This window comes from Pholcus phalangioides, unplaced genomic scaffold (assembly GCF_987345545.1).
Source record: "Pholcus phalangioides strain wild (caught in Gottingen) unplaced genomic scaffold, Ppha-v1.0 ptg000001l_1, whole genome shotgun sequence".
NCBI lineage: Eukaryota > Metazoa > Arthropoda > Arachnida > Araneae > Pholcidae > Pholcus > Pholcus phalangioides.
In genome coordinates this window covers 16861848-16876139 of record NW_028301594.1, presented here as the reverse complement: position 1 = coordinate 16876139, position 14292 = coordinate 16861848, and the positions used below count along the sequence as shown (strand labels likewise).

General features: G+C 38.9%; 1 protein-coding gene across 2 annotated transcripts in view; it reads left to right on the top strand.

Moving 5' to 3' along the window:
- Positions 1–14292, top strand: part of LOC149089980 (uncharacterized) — a 59011-nt gene that overhangs the window by 2162 nt on the left and 42557 nt on the right. For both annotated transcript variants that reach the window (XM_089231723.1, XM_089231731.1), the window contains exons 2-3: positions 1959–2165; positions 2291–2533. In XM_089231723.1, the coding sequence (XP_089087849.1) occupies positions 2004–2165; positions 2291–2533 (405 nt within the window). In that variant the 5' untranslated portion in view covers positions 1959–2003. The remainder of the gene's footprint in view (positions 1–1958; positions 2166–2290; positions 2534–14292) is intronic.

Sequence of the window (14292 nt, the reverse complement as noted above, 5' to 3'; positions counted from 1 at the left end):
GAAGCCTTTTGAGTATCGTGGACAAATGTAATTTTTCAAACGAGCCACAATTCCTACGTCATATCCCAAGGCCGTGGCGGGGGGGGGGAGGAGACAGGAGCATCCGATCCTCCCGAAATGTGAAAAAATGACTGTCATGCATCGTCCCCATCAGGTTACTCTATGGAAGTTATTTTCCTAAAATGTTTTGCAACATGCGTTTCAATAGGAATTCGCATTCGCGTTTCAGGCAAAATTTAGAAGACAAAATAAGGTATCCAACCAGATGATAAAAGGGGGGAAATTTGCACATTCGTGCTTCTGGTATGCGAGGGACGGTATTTAATGATTGGCATAATATATCACGTCACGTCAGAGACGTTGTGAATCACGGGAACCCCCCATGAATCGGAATTTACAACGTCTCTGACATGATAATCACGACACTGTAATGTTTCGTCCTTAAGTCTCACTTATTGTTCAATCATATTGGTTCACCCCGAAACACCCGTCGTCTCTCTCCAAAATAAATTTCTGGCTAGGGCCCTGTCATATACTGTATACACTTTACCTTTTGAACGGTTGGTGATAGAAACCAAAAAAAATTATCTAAATGCATAATATAACATGCCCATTTTAGGTATATCATTTCTTCTACTAGGGGAGTACAGTAGAGCATCGATTATCCGAAACAATTGGGAACTAGGGGTGTTAGGATAACCGATCATTTACAGGAAAAAATAGTACCAGTATCATAGGCGTAATATGAAATGAAGAAAGTGATACTAAACCAAAACTGTGTATATTTTGTATCACTTTGGGGGAAAGCATTTGCGGCCGCTAGAGGAACTTCTACATAGCACGCAAATTGGAATTTCCCGACTGAAACGGTTTCGGTTCATCGGTATTTGGATAATCGATGCTCTACTGTATACACAGTATACCGAGAGATACAGACTTCAATTTTTTTTATATCGTCACCCCTTTCCTCTAACTTCCAATTAGAAAGTTGGTGCCCTTTTTCTTCTTAGACCAACAAAGAAAACAAAAATCATGTTTCTGATTTCAATATTAGCTGAGATATCTGCGTTCGAAGTTGCCGAAAATGAGAGAAAGAAACAAGAATATTAAGGGACTAACTCTCCAGAAAAAAATTCGAACCATTCTTTTTCAGTTGCTGTTTATTAAAACTTTTCTAAATTCTAAGATGTTCCCATAACCCATTTTTGCCTGACGTTGCATTTGCGCAACGGTTTGTTAAAATTTTTTTTTTCAATTTTCATACACATTCTTGTATGAAATTAGCATTTTTGGAAATTAAAAGTTTTAATGAGAGGGGCACAGTGTGTATTTTAAAAAATTTGTTTATACACAAAGAAATTTATTTTTTATGACACCAAAGGAATGATCAGGAAATTTTATCCTGATTTTCGATCTGGATATTCCCCCCCCCCCCCCCATGATCATGAACATAAAATAAGTTGTTTTTTAATGTAGAAAAATAGTTTTTCTTAAATTTATTTTGTCACGAGATACGCGAGATTTCCCAAAAATCATAATTACCCAATAATTTTAATAGAATGAAGTTAATTATACTAATAAAAAGTTAATTAGTTGGAAATGGAAATTAATTATAAAGAGAAAGATGCCAAGTTAATATCCGATTTTTCGAAGCTTCTTATCAGCAATATCTCAGCAAATATTGCACTTAAATGCAAGGAATTTTTTTTTGTTGGGTCAAGTACAAGACAGGGCAACAACTTTTTTTTTTATTGTATCTCTCGGTACATGTACTACCCTTAGCAAAATAAATGAAATGGACGCGTTATTTCAATACTTTTTCCAATCGAAAGTATGTTTCTAAAATCATTGTTTCACGAGTTATTTGAGCTGAAACGGACTCAAGTTTTCACCCGGTATATTTTGTGTTGTCGGGGGTTTCATTTTGTAATTTTTTTTTACCCCCTTTGTGCTTTCAGGGTTCGGTTATGCAGCCTTGTTGATTGGAGGCGTCTAGCTGCCTAATGGATCAGTCGGATTGTGATCACACCAACATCACATGCAAGAACGACGAGGATGATTTCAGTGATTTCGTTTTCTGGCGTTTGCGGATCCCGGAAATTTCAGAGACCGAACCGGATGAAACAACAAATTCTGTTGCCGATTTTCGGAAATGGGAAACCACGGTGAGTATAGAAGGTGTCCGAAATTGTATGGAAGATTGAATTTCAATTGATAATGAATAAATATCGATAAGATAATAATTTTTTTTTTTTTTGACATTTCGATTTATTTTCCCCTTGCGTCATAGGATAAGAATGAAGAGGCGTCGTTGGATAGAGATGACCCTTATGAATGGCGTCGGAACTACCTCCAACAGTTCGTAGTTGGGGCGAGTCCGTACCTTAGTACACCTGCCGAATATCGGCCTATGAAGCACTATTTCGCTCGGCACATAGAACAAGTATCTAAAACCGTGAACTATGGCGGCGCTAGTACGTTGCAAGTCGAAACACCTATTGAAATGAAAGAAGCAGCAATGGCAGATAGCTGGGTAAATATATTTCACATTATTTTCAACCATGGAATATCAGTAACACAGATAAAAAGTGAGTAAATCAAGCTGCATTGAATTGAAGCGTGTGGAATAGAATGGGAATAATACTTTGTATGTTTTAAACAAATCTCTCTGATGGGTTTGCTTGAGTTCGATTCTGTTGATTGAATCAGGGTTCCGCTCGAAATTTTGAGCTAGGAATTGAATTTGTAAAAAAATTTCAATATCGTAACAACCGTTATTAGCAGTATATGCTTGAGTTAGTATGTTGGTCTTTGAAGGTCTACCTGTTCTCTGACGTGACGTGAAATGCAAGAAAATAATACAGTGATACCTCGGTTAACGAAGATAATTCGTTCCAAATTACACTCGTAAGCCGAAATCTTCGTCAGTCGAATCGCGATTTCCCATAGGTTTCTATCAAAAATCATTTAATTTGTTCCAGCTGCTGTCGAAAATTTGAAGTTTCATAAAACACCCAAAAAACGCTGTAAAGAAAAAGACAAACTCAACGATGACCGAAACTGATTGAAAACACAATTTAATATTTATATGACAATTTACCCGAAGATCTTTTCATTTTACACTATGTACACAACACAGTCAGGTTCGTAGGTGTCCTTATGTGATGTGGGCCGGCTCCATTCTTTGTCTTATTATGCAGATGGAAAAATAGTTCCTAAAATGTTCCGACCGTTCATCTGAGTCTCGCACTGAAAGAATTTATATCCAGACCGATCAGTTTGATGTCAAGAATCTCATCGTGTGCGCTGAAATTATTCAAGTCAAATTTTTTTAGTACATATTCTCTTAGCTTGATCTTTTATTCCACATGAAATGATTCGAAAGCGCACTACAAATACAAAAGCCACAACAGGCAAATCGTCCAACCAGGTGGTTGAAAAATTATGCCCATAAAAAGTATGAATGCCAAATATAACCAAAATATAACAACCCAATTCAAAAGCATATATAACCAAAAATTATAGTAATAAAGATAAGTATAGAATATAGTAATATAGAGTTAGGGTATGAAAAACATGATTTTTAAAAAAAAATCAAATCTGACAAATTCTAAAAAATCTAAAAAATTTTAAATCTGACTTTTTTTTTTTAAATTAACTGACAGCTTATTTATTAAAACAAATCTTGTTAAACATTAAGAGAATGCATATTTTCATATCACCTAACTGCTTTTTTTTTTTGCTCAAATTTAATTGAGCATTAATAAATAAAGTACAAACTAACTACAAGCAAAAATATGAATGCCAACAATCTGTGTTTATGTAACATGAAAGGTCATTGAGCCCAAATTAACTTTATAGATTAACATTTTTTTATAGAGAAAAGTACTTTTATTCATGAGATTCCCCCCCCCCCACATTAAAGTGAATAAGTGGTGGCAACTCAGTACCACACATGGCACATGGTGCAGACATCTCAATTCACTCGATGTACAACCAAAGGGCCATTTAACATCAACTAAATAAAACAAATTCTATTGACAAGATCGTTTCTTGCATAATTAATGGACGTGTTTCCGACTTACGTGATGTTGCTTAATAGTTTACACATTTTTATTCTTTCACAGATGTAATGAGTTTTGGTAAAAAAAACGAGCAAACTCAAAATTTTAATACTAAAAGTAAAGCCAAAAGCTCAATGATATTTATGGTGGTAACAACACATCTATTATTATTTTGAATCAAAAATTATGGCATAGAATTCAAGGCTTTATAAAAAAAAATAATTCCTCTGTTTTTTAATCAGGGAAGCCCTTGTAATGCACTGAAAATACTTAGTGCAGTTTAGCTAAGCGCTTAGTTTAACTCCCTATATTTTCTGCTATTTTTTTCCATGCACAAAATCTAGAAATAGAGCAGTTTTATTTCTGCACTATCTAGGAATTAAGTTCAAGTCTATATTTACCCCAGAGATCTATACTTCTTTTAATCACAAACTTTACTACATATCAATATCATACATACCATACCAGGTTAGTTTTATTTCAATATCATTGACGTTATGTAAAGAAAAATTTAAATTTTTTGATTTAAATCAATGATTTTTCTTTTAAAAAAATCAAGTGATTTAAATAATTGTTTTAATCAAGCTGATTTAAATTGGCGTACCCTGTATAGAGTAGTAATATCATAAAGATAAGCAACCCAATTTAAAAGCATATATCACCAAAAACAATAGAAATAAAGATAAGTGTAGAATAGTAATATATAGAAGTAATATTATGAATGATATGTGTAGATACATCTGAATAAGGATTTTGAGGCACATATAAATTAATTGGGGGTTTGAGTGACTCATTTTGATAACACGCATGAAATTTCAGCTTACAGTGCGGCTGTGGTAAATTAGTGTGTGTATCTATGTCAACAAAAATGTTCGCTAGCCGAATCCGTATTCGTTCCCAGAGACTATTATTTAACCATACACGCACCTCGTACCCATTCCTCTACGGAATTTCTAACGCATTGGTACATGCCGGAATGTGAATGTACGTGTTTTGAACGTACCGTGAAGTTTATTTATGTTTAATGCTTGTTATGTGTAGTGCTACCATCTGCCATCAGTTTTTCTAACTACGAGTGAGTGAATTGTAGTGATTGAATAGAACTTTAGCGGAGGCTGAAGAAAATCTCCGTTAGTCGAAAAATTCGTAGACCGAGACGCTCTTTAGCCGAGGTATCACTTTGTACAGGATGATTCTAAATTCATGGGACAAACGTCAAGAGGTGACATAAAACACCTAAAGAAGCATTTTTGGTTATAGAATGTGCGGTCGAATCGCAAAATAGCAAAGACGGTAGAGGTTTTTAAAAAGTGCACAATATATAGCATTTCATCAAAAACAAATATACTTTCCCCGACAAATTTGCTGCGATGTGTGCCATCATCAACCATTCGGGGGTGCATATTCGAATTGGAGTTTGGTCCTGGATGGTCCTTGCACCAATAAAAAACAATCAGCACGATGACCTGTGTGGAATTTGCGTTACTCGGGTTACACCATGAGAAGGCCTACCGCATTTGAATACCCTGCAGCCTCGAATAGTTGATTGTGTTTGTTGCAGCAAATCAGTCAGTATAATATATTTGCTTTTCGCAGGGCAGGACAAATTCCAGGCGCCAGGCCACCATGGCAAATAAGAGATTGGTATTGGTGCCTAAAATTTTTTTTGTAGTTATTAAATTGCAGGCTGAAAGCAGCACAAAATGCTTGTAATAATAGCATATCTGCCAACATGAGAGTGGGAGCCAATACCTTGAAAAAGTTAAAAGAAGCATTATTTTAGACCTTTTTCTTTTCATCGGGCAAAAAGCACCCTCTGCTGTCTTTGCCCATTGCGATTCAAATCTATGACCAAAAATACTAGTTTAGGAGTCTTATATCACCACTTAAAGTTTGCCCCATGGATTTAGAATCGCCCTTTATGGAAAACCAAGTGCAAAACCAGTGTGACGTTCATTTGCCGTTAAGAAAAGATAAAATGAACTGATAAAAAGATTCGAATTTTTTTTTAGCATTTTATTGTTCCGCAAGAATGACTCGGGGACACTTGAACCTCTAATGAATTTGATTGAATGAAATGACAATACTACGCCCCTTTTTTGTTATATGGAGGCATTTTACGAATTGAAAAACGATATCCAATAACCCATTTATTTTGTGTCTTGGAAATGAATTCAGACCTCAAATGAGACTTTATACATAGTACGATATCTGTTTGGAAGATCACGTGGAGGGGGGGGGGGGGTTCGTGAATTGATTTCTGGTCAGACTTCTATTACAGGAAATCTATTAGAGTGTTTCACTCTGAGAGAACAGAAATTCCTCCTGAGACCGAAATTAATGTCTCTTGTATGCTTGACGCTTGAAATGTAACATACTAGTCGAAATCATTATCCGATCTTATTATTATACTACCGTCAGTTAAATTTACTGAAAGCATTTTCGTATATTGTGACGTGGATAAATTCATTTTCCCTTCGTGTGTATAGGAACGAATGTATTGGTTTGCGTTCTTTTCCAGCCGAATTTTCGGAAACGGAAAATTTTGGCAGTGCGCCACACTGTTGGCGGTTCACCAAGATTGTTGTCATCCTTCTTTCAACATACGAATACTATTAAAACATAGAAAGAAGTTATAGCAACATTGCCAATACGCCATTTCTGGAATCATACACTATATGTATGTGTGACACATTGTATGGGTGGGAGCTTTGTCTATATCCACTTCATTTCTTAAGCCTCCAACCAACAACCGCTTTTTTGTTTTTACTGCTTTACGTTATTCGAATAATTTCGCGATTTTTGATAGAAATTATTTCAGAATAAATGGGTATAAAATTGCAATAATTATACTTGAAACAAATTATTTCAAGTTATATCGAGAAGGAAATTCATTTCAGAATTATTAGAATAAATAATTTGAGGCATATTTAAAGTGATCTCAAATTAAAATTAATCATAATTTAATTAGTAATTAATCAACCTTTTTCAGAATTAGTGAAAAAAGTGATTTCAGAACTAATCAAAATTGATAATTAATAAAAAATTTCAGAATAAATTAGTCTTTAATTATTTTTACCCTAATACTCGGGCCCTTTCTATTACGATGTCACTGTAAATTACATGAGTAACCCCTTGTAAATCTGGACTCTTCTTACAATTATGAATACCTTTAGTGGCCCATGGGTCTTTAGCAATATTAGTCTGGCCCGGGGTGTCTGAAAGGTTGAAGACTCCTGCTTCACACCATAGGTTTCCAACTTGTTTTTGCTGGAACCCTGGAGTTTCTACATCAGCATTTTCGAGGGTTCTGCGGTATCAAAAACTGCAAAACTTCACGTTGGCGTTAATAGTAATATTGGAGAAATATTCATGTTTGTTTGCCCTCCATAGGACAATCCCGTAATCATCGAAGGTTCCATAGTCTTAATCATCCAGGGTTCCGTGAAACTGTCTTGAAGTCATCGAAAGTTCTGTATGACAGTCTTGTAATGTAATCATCGGGGGTTCTGTAACAATCCCGTAGTAATTTAATTAAAGGTTTCGTGTAATCATCAGCAGCTCCGTGAAAAGGTCACCTCATCAGCGAGAGTTTCTTGTAATGGCGTCATAATCATTATCGAAGGTTCCATATAACCATTGGCGTACGCGGGAGGGGGGGGGGTTAACTTTATTTTTTATTCACAAAAAATATCAATTACATTTTTTGACAAAAGTGTGGAATCTTTAAAACTTTGAATTTAATTTACATTTCGTAATTTGTGAATCGTACCCTCAATCATCGGTGACAAAACTTCAAAGTCAAATATCTCTGTTAACATTGCAGTTAAGAATATTAAATTTTTTGTAAATGGTTTTTCTCTCACATTTATATTTCCTTAATTGGAGGGTCTATTCTATTGGAAAAGTTAGTTTTACTATTTTGTAATGTATACGACCCCCATAAATGAATTTTGATATTTTATATTTTCAAATTTTTTTGTAACAAAGTGTGTTTCTAAAGTCAATGGTTGCAAAGAATGCTTTGTGCAAACAATGGGGGACAGCCTGTATATGCTGAATTTCCACTCACTCTCTCACACACACACACACACACACAACCGCAGTATTTCTTTTTTCATACCTCTCAGGGCCCTGAGACTATCCGATGTGTGAGTGAATGATTTTATCTATCTTCATTGCTTTAAAATAGGGTATTTTACATCTCGACCCCTTAATGATGAATTGGAACCTTTCTACTCCCACGTCGTCTTTCTCTTTAATGATAATCGAAAAATAAGATCAATCAATGGTCATACTCTCAGTCTCCATGGAAACCTTTGTTTTTGTTTGCCTTTTAATAATGAAAAAAGATCCATCCTTCTGTACATGGGTAAACTTCTTTTTCAGTTTAAATGAGTTAAACTGAAAAGTACTTCTTTTAGTTAATCTGCGTCTTAGTGTTTCCGTTTTTCGGAAGGAGGATGGCAGCACTACATGAACACATAACAAGCATCCCAAAGAAACAAACTTCACGTTAGGCTTACAACTCATGCGCACACATCCCAACACGCATTCATTCGTTAGGCGAATATGAACGAGGTGCATGTGTGTGGTTTAATAGTGGTGTTTTGGTTTTTTTTATCCTAACAAATAAAGGGTCCCAAGATGCCGTCCTCAAAAAGTTATGAACAAATTTAAGTATATTCATCTCACCCAGAAACAAAAAAAGCGGCGGAATGCGATTATTCAATCCGCAAAAAATATGTGTAGTGCTTTCTTTCCTTCAAACCAAGCACAACTCAGGTCTATCGCCATGGGCAATTTAATACCTATTGAATTGTGCCGTAAGTGTGTGCACCTAACAGTCTGAGTGCATACTAGTGTTGTGTTTTATTCTTCACTGCTGCCATCTATATTTCAAAAGTAAAGCGAGTGAAGTGTAATGATTGAAAATTTGTAAAGTTTGTAGGCCTGTGGCGAGAATTTTTAACGGGGAGATCGGCTCGCATTTGCGTCTCGAAGGTGTGGAACTACGGAAAACCAACTTCAGCCGACCCCCACTGTGGTAACGATGGTGTATTGTGCAATATTTATTGAGTTATGTAATTTCCGCGAAGCACTCTCATTTTCTGTATCATGCTATACTCGCAATGCATTTTGTGTTCTTCATTGTACCAGTAATATACTAGTTTTATATTTTTGTTGCAATATGAGTACTCCATCATACTTTTTTCTCTCTTTTTTACCTTCAGCATCATGTCAATTTCTGTAGTATCATATACCATAGTATTCTCTGTATTTTCGGCACCAAGTTTCGTCCATGTATATGTCATATTTTCATAAGCTTCCTGTAATTCTGCTGCAAATTTTAATTCACTTCACTTGTATAGCGTTTTGTTCTGCATCATGTAATGCTATATTTTCGCTTCTATATTTCTTTGCATCTACTTGTTACTTGCACAGTACTTTTCTACATGTCATTTTTCCCAGTCGTATTTCGTACCCCTTTACCCTGGCATAGCGTTTTTTGTTCTGCATGTGTCTTTTTGTGATTTTTGCATACAGTATTATATATATGTCTACAGTTATTCTTGGGTGCCCCCTTCGAGGCCAGCTGGCGATGTGCGTATTATCTTTAAGCACCTGCCCACTGTAACCTCAATTTTGTGTCTGCTTGCCCACTGGTGGTCTTTGGGTGCTTTGTGCTCCAGGCGTCTCATCGCTCTTCTACCATTGCCCAAGCCCTCTGGGTGACCAGCTTATATCCCATATGCGGACAGAGCGGGAGTCATTGTCGGTTTCGGATTCCCGTGACTAGAGTCCTTCACTATGACCACTCGATCACCACAGCGGCTTATGTGTAGTGCTACTACTAAACCAGACATGCACCTCGTCCATATTCCTCTGCGGAACTTCTAATTGGTACATGTTGGAATGCGTTTGTTTCTGTGTAATGCTTGTTATGTGTAGTGCTTTCTTTAAAACCGAGCACTACTCAGGTTTATCACCATCTATGGGCGATTATCTACCTAGTGAGTTGTGCCGGAAGTGTAACTGTGTGACTGACCTAACAGTCAGTGCTTATGTATGCCATCTATGTTTCAGAAGTGAAATGAGTGATGTGTTATGATAGAATTACATTTGTACTATTTGTAGGTCTGTTGCTCTATGTGGCGAGACTTTCTAAAGGGGAGATCGACTCGCATTCGCGCCTTGAAGTTGAGAACTGCAGAAAACCAACTTCAACCGACCATCACTGTGGTGACCGCGGGGTTCGAACACGGGTACTCGCGATGCTAGTCCGTCACTATGACCGCCACAGCGGCTAAATTATAGAACCAAAAACAAAGATTCATTTTTAACTTTTATTATGCTTAACAAATAAATACATCGTAACAAAAAATACATCAAACGAAAAGGGTTTAAATCCTCAAGGGATCTTCAACATTTATTTAACAAGGGCATCACCTCAAAATGTATAACAACAGTCAGATTTAGTCCTCACTTTGAGCTTCGCACAAATACTTGAGTTGCATCAGGTCGTCCTGCAGGACTTGTATTTTACCCTCGAGTTTCTTTATGGTCAGTACTTCCCTGACTATGCTTCTCTCGAGTTTGAACTGTTCGCGTTCGGCCAGTTTCAACTTCTGCGCGAGGTCCTTCTTCTCGTCAACGGCCGAGTCATAGATCTGACTTGCCTTGGCCTTCGGATCTATGACGTCTGATGCCAGTATCATCTTCAAGTTGTTCGAAACCTTCACCTGTTCGATGGCTTTCAGCTTGCGGCGGCTCTCTTGCATCACGATATTCAGCCTCTTGTAGTTGATGAACTGGATCTTGAGATCGTTCCTGATGCTTGAACCGTCCTTTATGGTCTTGAGGTACATCTGCTTCGTTTCCTTAGTTTTCTCGATCACTGTGTCGACCGTGTGCCGTTTTATAACCATGAAAGAGGACGTCAGATCTTCCAAGGTGCCTGCGTTGAGAACGTTGCTACTCATGGTTAGCACTTGTGGAATGTCTATGATGCACGAGATTCTGTCGGAATGCAAACCCTTGAAGATGTGCCTTAAGCTGGCGATGTCTTTAACTCGTTGTCCTGTCAGGGCATTAGCTTTGTCGACCGCATGTCTGTATCTTATGACGCTAGCTTCTTGGACATGGATTTGGTGGAGCATCAGCATCTGGCTGTATTTGTGGTAAGCAGCCTTCTTTCTCAACGGTTCCTCGAGTTTCTTGAAGACCTCGTCGTCACCTCTTTCTTTACTGAACTTCCTGACGAATCGCTTAGAGACTATTAGTCTAGTCGGAGTGTATGGATTGAAATCGCTTGTCAGTGACGAGTACAGACGTCCCAGCTCCGATTTCACGGCCGGCAGGAAAAATTGATTATAGTATTTCTTAGTCAGGTCGTCTTTGATAGTCTTCGCGAGATGTCTTTCCTTATCACGCATGCGGTCGCAGTAGTTCCTGGCCTCTTCATAAGCGTTCTCCACTGATCTTATTGCAGCGTCGATGACTTTGTCTTCGGCAGTCTTTTTGTGGATTTTAGATTTATACTTCGCTTCCAACTGCCTCAGGCAATCATCGACAGCTATGGTGGCAATCAACACTGTTATAGTCAGTTCATGCGAATGTATGTAAAAGTCGCATTCGAGCCTTTCCGTAGCGAGTTCTCTGTGAGCCAAGTCAAATTCGTTGACAATTTCGTCTATGGATGTCTTGACTTCTTTCAATTCCCTACTCAGTTTCGCGAGGTATTTGGTCTTTTTCAACTTCTGCGCGTCGTCTTTCTCGTTGAATTCCCTCGCGATGTTCGTTTCGGAAATCGTCCATTGAACCTTCGGAACTTCCATGAAGTCAGGTTTTGGCATTTCAGCCAGCGAAGACACTTCGTTAGTGTCTTTCGGTCCGACTAGCCTCTCCATCTTGTATTCGACGGCTTCGTCGGAGTAAAAGTCTAAGGAATCGGAGCTGCTGAATCGCTGGGTTTTGGGATCTTCCTTACATTCGTTCGGGATGCAAAGGTCATCGGCATAATCACTGGTGGTGTCTTTCCATTCTGGTACCCAGACCGGTTCTTTCAGCTCCAGTGTCGTTACTAGAAACTTCATCCTGGCGATTTTCTCGGCCAAAATCCACTTTTTCTTCTGCTTGAGTTCTGCCAGGTCTTGAAATTTCTTGTTGAACATTGACTTCCTGTCGGCGATTAGATCTTTCAGAACCATGATCTGATCGATTTTCTGCTCCTTCGTGTTTATCACGAAAGGGTCGTGAAGGGCCGATTGTATCTCATCGTCGTTGTACTCGTCCTTTCGACCCGCCATTCCCTTATCTTTTTTCGCCTTTTTTGAAACGGGTTTCTTTTGGAAATGCATCTTCCTCTTCCACTTGATGCGTTTAATGTCCTGCTTGTCTTTTTCGGACTTCACCACAGCCGTGTAGTTGTTGACCGTCGTACCCGACTTCAGAGCCTTCAGCGATTTCCTTCTCGCAGGTAACGCCTCGGATATCTCCAATTTGAGGAGGATAGCTTGGTCCCTCAATACCGAAAGGTCTCTTCTCATCTTGTACCGCATCAACAGAACTGCGCTGCACCGTTCGCTGAACATCCTTTGGTATACAGAATCTTCTAAAATAAACTCCTTGATGTCCAACCTATAATCCGGAGGCAGAGTCTTGTTCCTCGCCCATACTTCTTCTACTTTAGTTAAAACTTCATCCATTTCGAGTTGTATTGTGTCGTTTCTGCGCCTGAAGGGCTCGATTTGGCCCTTAACGCTGCTCATCTGGATGATTTTTACCCATGAATTTGTCCGGATGCGATCATCTTTGTCCATAGAAGCTATCAAATCGTTTTGCTTCTTCTTCCACTTATGGCAATGTCTCACCCAAGGTATGGACAGCGGAGAATGGGATAAACCGTCGTCATGCCATCCTATGCATACCCCAGTCCCGTCAGTTCCCCCGACCAAAAGGACTGGCTTCTCTTCCGAGAAGCAAACGCAGTTCACCACGCCTTCCCTATATTTGTGAGCGCATATAGAAACACCGTGACATTTGACATTTTCAGTCTTCGTGTTGTAGAGACATATTTTGCCGTCTTGTCCGAACGATGCCATCCAGTCATGGGTAAAGTTGAGGGTCATTTCGCACTTTCCGATCTCGTGGGGCGTCGGAAGCACAGTCGTCAGTCTTGCACTATTATCGCCCATCACACGGTAAACGTGTATTTCGTTGACTTCAGGAATATACACCAAAATTCCCAACTTCTTGTGAGTGACCAAACTGCATCCCGGTGATTTCAGAATAAAGTCGTTGCTTTTCAGTTCGTCCTGTTTCAAGTGGCCTGCATCTGTGGCCCAGTAAGTCTTATAATTCTTGTGGAAATTCGGAGGTATGCGGTACGTTTTCACAACATCACCTGTTTTTACTTGGTCGTGATTCTTTGACCTCGTCAGCAAAACCATAAAGGTTTCGTCGAAATCTTGGCCGAACACACAGGCATCGAGAACATTCTCCTCTTTTACGAACCCCAACATGGGCATTCTTGAAGATGGGACTCCGTTGACAATGAATATGTGGTCGCTTTCGACCGCGGACAAAATAACGTACCTCCCGAAGTTATCGTACTTTATGAACGAAATCGGTGTCTCGTACGGTTTGAGAACCTTCAAAGTCTTCATATTTCTAGGGTCCGTTACATCCACGACGAAAACGTGACCGTCCAAGGAACCGACCAGAACTATGGAGCACAGAGGACTGTTCTGCATCACGCAAAGTGCATGACCGAGTGTAAACTTCGACGTTGGGGTAGCGGTGTCGATCCGCCACACTTCGAGCACCCCGTCGGTGCAGGCTATAACGCTATGAACAGCGTAAGGCAGACACATACCGATGATAGGCGGATCGGTAATGCTTTCGTACAATACGCTTGGAATCATCCGGTCTTCCGTGTCGTAGAGCAACAGCGAGGCGTCTTTTGACGTGATCGCCAGCGTCTTGTAATCAGGAGCGAAAGCGTATTTGACGATGAATACATTTAATTTGAGGATTTCGTGGACGGTCCAGTTTCCGTGCTCGACCCGACGCAGGACCGAAATCGATCCATTTTTCCTTCCGACGAAAAGCCCTTTCTTGTTCACTGCGATGGTCACAATTTCGTGGAATATTTCGGCCCTTTCATCGACGCTTCCGTCCCACATCAGTGATACCTCTAGGTCCTTCACTTTCACCTCGAGAACTT